The following is an 8,020-nucleotide window of genomic DNA, read 5'->3' as shown; positions in this document are numbered from 1 at the left end:
CCCAACTTGGCGTTGCTAGGCAACCCCGGAAGGCGGGCCCAATGCAGAGAAATGGTTTGCCCCGCCTCTTTCACACCCCATTGGCCATTTTCCTCTTGGTCCCGCCCTCACACTGGCACTTGGAGCCATGCGCCTTAGAATTGCTCCGCCCCGTCGGGCGCTCCATGACGTCCTGCAGACGCGCCCAGACGTTACGTCCGGCGGCGGCGACCATAGCGTCTCCGTACAGTGTCCCGGGCACGTACAGTCCGAGCAGTTAGTCGGTGGGGCTGCGGAGTGGACGCTGCCTGGAACCAGTGGGGCCGCAGCGGGCAGGACTGGCGCGGGTGAGAAGGGCGCGAGAGAGGGAAGGGCTGTCGCCGCGGTGAGCGCTGACGGAGTTTGACTGCAGCCGCTTTTCTCACTGCCGCTGTGGATTTGTAGGCGCGGCATGGGCTTCACTCACCTGTCCGCAGCCACCGCCCTCTCCTACCATGGGTCCTCTCTCTTTGACAGGCCTATCAGTTCGTGATGATCCCCTGCCTCTTTCCCCAAACTTTGTTCTTTCCATCTGCTCCCCTTGGTGAACCTGTCCTATCTCCCGCCAAGCCATGCAACCTCCCCCCACCTAGTTCCCTTCCTTGCGCCCCTGCCACCCACTCGCTGGCCAACTGGATTGTGGACTGCTCACCAGACCCCCGTCCCCGGGAGGCTTTGCTTCTGTTTCTGTCTCAGCATGCACACTCTAATTTCTATCTGAGCCCTCGTCGTGGTCCATGTGACTGAGTAGAGGTCACCTCTCTTTTCCCCGGGCTGGCCAGGGTGTCACTTATGCCTTCCTCTCCTCCAGCCAGACCATGGACGGCTCCTTCATCCAGCACAGTGTGAGGGTCCTGCAGGAGCTCAACAAGCAGCGGGAGAAGGGCCAGTACTGCGATGCTACCCTGGACGTAGGAGGCCTGGTGTTCAAGGCGCACTGGAGTGTCCTTGCCTGCTGCAGCCACTTCTTCCAGAGCCTCTATGGCGATGGCTCAGGGGGCAGTGTGGTCCTCCCTGCTGGCTTCGCTGAGATTTTTGGTCTCTTGTTGGACTTTTTCTACACTGGCCACCTCGCCCTCACGTCGGGAAACAGGGATCAGGTGCTCCTGGCAGCCAGGGAGCTGCGAGTACCAGAGGCCGTTGAGCTGTGCCAGAGCTTTAGACCCAAAACCTCGGTGGGACAGGCACCTGGTGGCCAGAGTGGACTGGGGAAGCCTGTCCCCCAGGGTGTGAACAGCCACCTCAAGGAGCTGGCGGACTTGGAGGGGGAGGAAGTTTCAAGGGCTGTGGGTCACGTGCCCAGAGATCCGGAGCTCAGTGGCAGTCACAGCCCACAGAGGCCCCAGCTTGGCCTCCCTGCTCAGATGGAGAGCCCCTCCTTCCTGCGTGGGAAGCTCAAGCAGGCCCTGAAGCTTTGTGCCCCAGATGACAAGGAACCTGAGGACTGCAAAGTGCCCCCAAGGCCCTTCGAGGCTGAAGGTGCCCAGCTGCAGGGCAGGAGTAATGAGGTGCTGTGCCCAGGGTGCTGGGAATGGGGAGGCGGGCATAACGGGGAGAGAGACATTTTTCTGGCATGAGCCAGACCCCTAGGTAGAACATGTGTTATGAGGGTTTGAGATAGGCTTTAGCCAAATGGAGGAAACCCACTCTGTTCTGCATTCTCAGGCTGACTTCTGCAGGTCTCAGCTGTCTGCAGCTGCCAGCGGCTTGGGGTGGAATGGGCAGCATCAGGGTTGCAGTGTTTCCCCAGAGTAGTGAGATCCAGCCAGACTTCCAGTTCCTGACAGATAGCCACTGTCCTCTGAATGCAAGGTTCCGAGGCCGTCTGCCCTGGGATCCTGCAGGGAACAGTACAGACACGAAGACCCATCTTGGATGTACTGGGGTTGGGCCTTGGGATGGGCCCAGATGGAGCTGGCCGCTCTGTAGATCCCCCCAGCAACCCTGCTGATGAATTTGCTGATGAGGCCCCCTCCTGCTGCCTCTGCTCTAGTGGGAAGTGGTGGTTCAAGTCGAGGACGACAGGGATGGCGACTGTGTCTCTGAGATGGAGGCTCTGCCAGTCAGGAGGAAATCGAACACACTCAGAAAGCCCTGTGCTGCCGAACCAGCCCTGGGCACAGAAGCCCCAGCGGCCGAGCCCCCCGAGAACAGAAAAGGTACAGCGGTGCCAGTTGAATGCCCCACATGCCATAAAAAGTTCCTCAGCAAATACTACCTGAAAGTCCACAACAGGTAAGCGTTCTGGTTTTCTATTTGTCTTTCATGTCTCCCTTTCCCATGTTGGGGGAAGGGGCAGGTTCTCCCCACTTCTGGGCCAGGGGCCCTTCTTAGACCCACAGAGTGCTTGGTGTGGGCGCACCTCTGGTTTTCAGGGAGTGAGGACCAAGCCTCATGTCGGAACTCTTTGTCCCCTCTTCCTGTGGGCCTCTGGTTGGAGTGGATTTGTGGACACTTGTTGACAGGTTCCACTCCCTGTGGACCTTGACTCCCCCTGGCTGCACCCAGGGCGTGAGAGAGGCCTGAGACCAGGCTGTGGCCGAGCCCCAGCGTGGGCATTCCTGCAGCCTGACAGTGTGGGCTGTGGGCCGTGGGCCACCATGTCAACCTGGAGAGGCGGTAGGGCCTGGTTTCCCGGAAGTGTTAGCCTTGGGCGTCAGTGGAGCCTAAAGGACTGTTTGTTTGTCGGACGCTGTAGTGTCAAATCAGGAAACCAAGTGCCATTTGACGCTGTTGTAACTTAAATTACAATTAAATAAATTCAGTGTCTCCGACACACTAATCATCGCAAGTGCTCAGCAGCCACACGTCGCCGGCTGCCCAGTGGGAAAGCACAGGCACAGGGCATTCCATTGCTGCTGAGGGTCTCCAGGGATGGCAGCTACGTGACGGGCCTTCCAGTCCTGCCTGCCCCTCACCCAGGACATCACTGGTCCCCCATGGTGCGCTTTTCTGGCCAGGTCGGGGCTATGTACGCTTTCTCAGTGTGACACTCTGGGACGCCACAGGTGGCCGACTGGAGTTGGAGCTGAGAGCAATGGAGCCCGTTTACTCTCCCTGCTCTGGGGAGGTCCTGGTGTGGGAGGCGCCCCGGGGTGATCCGTGTCTGCCTGGTCACCCCCCAGTGTAAGGCTGCTGGGCTGGAATGGGGGCGTGTGAACATTAAGATGGAGAGACCTGGGAATGAGGCCCTCAAGGTAGGGGGCATGCCTGCTGTACCCTCCCGGGCCCGCAGGCCTTTTCTTGTGGACACTGGTGGCAGAGGAGGGTCCTGTGCAAAGCAGTGATGAGAGCCGGCTGTTCGAGGGTTCCTTTGACCGCTGAAAGATACCAGGTGGGCCTGCGAACCAAAAGATCGCGGCTCGATTCCCAGCCAGGGCACATGTCTGGGTTGCAGGCCAGTTCCCAGCAGGGGACGCATGAGAGGCAACCACACATGGATATTTCTCTCCCTCTCTCCTTCCCTTTCCCTCCAAAGATAAATAAATAAAAATCTTAAAGATAAAAAGATTCCAGGAGGCAGGTGGGAGCCGACAGGTGGGAGGTTCAGGCAGCGGCCCAGGGGCTGGTTTTCCGCACGAGGGGGGGCCGGAGGCGAGGCGGAGTGGACGGCTCTGGCCACAGTTTTGAAGGTGGAGTCCACAGAAGTTACAGGCAGATTGAATGGTTCCTCCAGTGAGTCTGGACCGGGGGGTTGTTCCTGCCTCCAAAGGGATGGGCAGAGCTCCAGGGCGGCCCCCCTCCTGCAGGCTCACCAGCCATATGGTGAGCCACTGGGAGCCAGAGGGGCACCGGGTGAGGGGCTGAGGGCGAGGCTGAAAGTCGCTCAGCCCCCACACCCCCTGTGGCTTCTCCTGGCAGGAAACACACTGGCGAGAAGCCCTTCGAGTGCCCCAAATGTGGGAAGTGCTACTTTCGGAAGGAGAACCTCCTGGAGCATGAAGCCCGGAACTGTATGAACCGCTCGGAACAGGTACTTGTGGGCTGGCCCAGGCCCCGTGGGCGGGGATGCGCGAGCCTGTGGGCCCCTGCCGTTGGGAGGGGCCCCAGGAGACTCAGATGGGACTGTTAAGAAAGCTGCAGGGTCCTTGGATGCCATCGAGTTGATCCCCTGATATTACAGGTGGGGACACAGGTCCCAAGAGTGAAAGGGACAGCCCAAGAGGCATTTTGGGTTTGCCTGCCTGGCCCCTCGGCTTTGGAGAAGGGATACCTAGATGTGTAGGGGGTGGGGGTTGCTGGAAAAGGCTACCTGGCTACTCCCTTCCCCCCACTGGCTGGCCTGTTGAGTGGGGCCAGCCAGATCCTGCCCTTGTGCAGCCTGCTGCCAGGGTGGGGGCTGCAGGTAAGGCCGTGAAGCCCCTGCCCCCAGCCTGCTGGCCCGAGAAGGGCCTGGTGTGGTGGGTTTGCAGCAGTCAGGGTCAGGGCAGGCAGGTTACGTGTTGCCCTCTCCCACCCTAGCGGCCCCCTCCTCGGGCAGACTCCTCCCAGCAGCGAGTGGAAGCCCGGGCAGAGGCCGCCGTCGCAGGCAGAGGCCTCCCCCTGACGCCGGCCCTGCTTGCCCCTCACACTGCCAGGTCTTCACATGCTCCGTGTGTCAGGAGACCTTCCGCCGGAGGATGGAGCTGCGGGTGCACATGGTGTCCCACACGGGGGAGATGCCCTACAAGGTCAGGCTCCGCCTATGCCTGGGGCTGCTTTCCACGGGTCCCTCCCACTGAGCCCTTTACTTGGGATGGTGTTGGGCACCCCCCTTGCCCGCTGCAAGGAACCCAGCCTTCCCTACCCATCCAGTGCCCCCATACCTTCAGGCTGGGCCACTGGTCCTTTCCGGGCCCTTGTTTATTTCCACGGAGGGCAGCCTTTTACCAGTGCATCCTTTACTGAGATCAGGGGGCCTCCAGCATCTCAGGCTGGGCACTGCCCTCTGGTCCCCGCAGAGCCTGGGGGTGGCTGGGGTTTTGGGGGCAGGTTGCCTCAGGTGCCTGTGGGCCTGTCTTCCAGTGCTCCTCCTGCTCCCAGCAGTTCATGCAGAAGAAGGACTTGCAGAGTCACATGATCAAACTTCACGGAGCCCCCAAGCCCCACGCTGTAAGTGCCAGGCCGTGCCAAGGGCTGGGGCCAGCACACTCTGATGCCCGGACTGGAGCTGCTCCAGAAGGGCGGCCTTGTGGTTTCTGCAATGCGAGATGTTTGGGCCGGGGATGGGGGCACTTCAGGGCAGCCTCCCCCTGACCCTGGCGCTGCTCCCTCTGCCCGGACCCCTCTCCCCTGCAGTGTCCCACCTGTGCCAAGTGCTTCCTGTCCCGGACGGAACTGCAGCTGCACGAGGCTTTCAAGCACCGTGGGGAGAAGCTGTTTGTGTGCGAGGAGTGTGGGCATCGGGCCTCGAGCCGCAATGGCCTGCAAATGCACATCAAAGCCAAGCACAGGTGGGGGTTGGCCTGTCTTCCCCCAGGGCCTGGGCCTGCGCCAGTGCCAGGCCAGCGAAGGGGCCGGGGAGTCTGTTTGCTGACACTCACACAGAACAGTTTTTTCCACCCTGAGTGTGGCACCTTCAGGGACATCGGGTGATGAGCAAGTGTGCCAGTCAGAGGTTGGGGGAGGCATTGCAGGCTAAGACGAGACTGTAGTCCCCTGGGCTGATTCTCAGTTTCTGGCGCTCCGAGCTGGACTTGGTGCCCCTGTCCTGGCGATGCCCAAGCCCTCCCTGCGCCAGGCAGCTCATCAAAGCGTAGGCCCCCCCAGCAGCTCAGGCAGGCTCTCCTCCCCTTGCTGTTTCCTTAGCTCGGGCCAGGAGGGCTCCCAGCTGCAGCAGAGTGAAGGGCGCCTCTTCCCTTGGTAATGGCCTCTGCCTATGTCCCCACCCGGACAGGAATGAGAGGCCTTTTGTCTGCGAGTTCTGCAGCCACGCCTTCACCCAGAAGGCCAACCTCAACATGCACCTGCGCACCCACACGGGTGAGAAGCCTTTCCAGTGTCACCTCTGTGGCAAGACCTTCCGCACCCAAGGTGAGGCAGGCCTGTCCCCCGCCATCCCCGTCCCCGGGCTGAGGCCCAGAGAATCGACCTTCGTCTGTCCCCACAGCCAGCCTGGACAAGCACAACCGCACCCACACTGGCGAGAGGCCCTTCAGCTGTGAGTTCTGTGAGCAGCGATTCACTGAGAAGGGGCCCCTGCTGAGGCACGTGGCCAGCCGCCACCAGGAGGGCCGGCCCCACTTCTGCCAGATCTGTGGGAAGACCTTCAAAGGTGCCTGGGCTTTCCAAGGCCCTCACCCCTCACCCTTCCAAGCCCTGGGTGGAGGAGAGGGCTGGGCCATCCCCACTTTCTGCTCACCGGGGTTGGAGGGTCTCCACTGGGCGAGGCCGCCTGCAGCCCTGGCTTCCACAGGCGCCTCCTCAGCAGGGCACCCCAGCGATCTCTCCCGTTCCCTCTCACGCGGACCGGGTGGAAGCTCCCCAGGGTCTGCACTGTAGTCTGGGGGATGTGCTGAACAGCAGTTGGAACCCTGAGGACTTGGCTCAGGGCAGCGCACTGCCCTTCCTTACCCGCCCCTGCTGGGCTCCCTTCTCCCCCCAGCGGTGGAGCAGCTGCGCGTGCACGTCAGGAGGCACAAGGGCGTGAGGAAGTTCGAGTGCACAGAGTGTGGCTACAAGTTCACCCGGCAGGTAGGCCTGGGGTCACCTCCTCCTGCCCCCTGGGCCCCTCCCAGCCCAGCCCTGAGCCCCCCTGCCCCCTAGGCCCACCTGCGGAGGCACATGGAGATCCATGACCGCGTGGAGAACTACAACCCTCGGCAGCGAAAGCTCCGGAACCTAGTCATCGAGGATGAGAAGGTGGTGGTGGTGGCACTCCAGCCCCCCGCTGAGCTGGAAGTGGGCTCGGCTGAGGTCATCGTGGAGTCCCTGGCCCAGGGCAGCCTGGCGCCCCAGCTCCCGGCCCAGAGACTGTGCGCGGAGGAGGGCTTCACAGGCCCAGGTGTGGCGGAGCCCTCACTGCTCATCGCGGCTGCCGTTCCTGAGGACCGCCGCACGTAGCCCCTACTGCCACGCGCACGCGGCTCCAGCCCCCAATAAAACCACGTGGCTTTGGACTCAGTTGTTTTATCCCCCAGGTCCCTCCAGGGGCCTGCTGCTTTCCGCCCTGCCTCCCAAGAAATGGTGCCCTGGCTGCTCCCAGCCTCTGGTCCAGGAGGCTGTCGCCCATCCCCCAGCCCTCCTCTGGTCAGGGTGCTAGGACTGGGAGCAGAGCCACACTCAGCAGTAACGTTCTGAGCAGTCCTGGGGGCCCGAGGAGGATCAGGCTCATGGGCCAGCAAGCTCTGGACCCGGTGGCTGCTGGCCTGCAGGTGAGACCCCTCCCTGGGGGTTGGGGGGTGCTGAGCATGCATGGCTTGCCTGGGAAACCTGGGGCACAGGTGAGGCCAGGCCTAGAGTGCTGACAGGTCCCCTGCTGCGATACGGGGACCCACGGGTGCTGGAGGCAGGTTGCATCCAGGTCCCTCCACAGCTCATTTGTGTTCTGTGGCCCGGGGCAAGCTCCATTTCCTCCTCTCAGTGGAACCTGGGACAGTGCGGCTCTAACAGGCGAGGATTAGGTGGATGCCAGGACCTCCCCTGGGCTGGGGGGTGCTCTGGGGATGGCTCCCCTCTGGCACCACAGCCGAGTGCCCAGCCCAGAGCAGAAGCTCTGACAGGCCAAGCCTGCAGGCTTCTTGTGACGACGCAGCCCTGGAAGTCAGTGTCGCTTCTTCCAGGGGCTACAGGTCCTCAGTGGGAGGAGTGTTGGAATTGGCACAAGTTTCCAGCTGCCCCCCCAGAGGGACAGTGGTCATAACTCCTAGAACCTGGGCCAGGCCTGACTTGAGTCCCAACACAGGAGGTCCCCAAAACACCAGCCCTGTGCTGTGCCGGAGTCCCTCATGGAGGTTGAGGAGCCCCGTCTTTCCTTTTATTCCTTGACCACTAGCTCCGAGGTAACAAGTTCAAGTGCAATGAC

The 8,020-nt window shown here is 61.9% G+C and overlaps 1 protein-coding gene across 4 annotated transcripts; it reads left to right on the top strand.

The window, feature by feature from the left end:
- Positions 1–189: 189 nt before the first annotated feature.
- Positions 190–7,115, top strand: ZBTB48 (zinc finger and BTB domain containing 48). Of its 4 annotated transcripts, none has more exons than XM_053660726.1 (11): positions 190–326; positions 834–1,526; positions 2,012–2,253; positions 3,880–3,991; positions 4,596–4,688; positions 5,023–5,109; positions 5,296–5,450; positions 5,894–6,030; positions 6,107–6,271; positions 6,602–6,690; positions 6,763–7,115. In XM_053660726.1, exons 2-11 carry the CDS (start codon positions 837–839, stop codon positions 7,057–7,059), a joined length of 2,067 nt encoding a protein of 688 aa, XP_053516701.1. In that variant the 5' UTR covers positions 190–326; positions 834–836; the 3' UTR covers positions 7,060–7,115. The 4 variants fall into 4 exon arrangements, with proteins under 4 accessions (XP_053516701.1, XP_053516702.1, XP_053516703.1 ...); XM_053660727.1 differs by having other exon boundaries at positions 830–1,526; positions 5,894–5,979; XM_053660728.1 differs by having other exon boundaries at positions 830–1,526; positions 6,107–6,157.
- Positions 7,116–8,020: the final 905 nt, after the last annotated feature.

This window comes from Artibeus jamaicensis, unplaced genomic scaffold (genome assembly GCF_021234435.1).
Source record: "Artibeus jamaicensis isolate MK-2021 breed Jamaican fruit bat unplaced genomic scaffold, CSHL_Jam_final scaffold_847, whole genome shotgun sequence".
In the NCBI taxonomy this organism is placed as follows: Eukaryota; Metazoa; Chordata; class Mammalia; order Chiroptera; family Phyllostomidae; genus Artibeus; species Artibeus jamaicensis.
The sequence above is the reverse complement of the archived record's forward strand: the minus strand, read 5'-3'. Positions and strand labels throughout refer to the sequence as shown.

Excerpts from the sequence above, each read along its gene's own strand:
- ZBTB48 (XM_053660726.1), top strand. The coding sequence starts at position 837 with ATGGACGGCTCCTTCATCCAGCACAGTGTGAGGGTCCTGCAGGAGCTC. Across the intron at positions 4,689-5,022 it reads CGGGGGAGATGCCCTACAAG|TGCTCCTCCTGCTCCCAGCA; the intron begins GTCAGGCTCCGC and ends CCTGTCTTCCAG. Across the intron at positions 6,272-6,601 it reads CTGTGGGAAGACCTTCAAAG|CGGTGGAGCAGCTGCGCGTG; the intron begins GTGCCTGGGCTT and ends TTCTCCCCCCAG.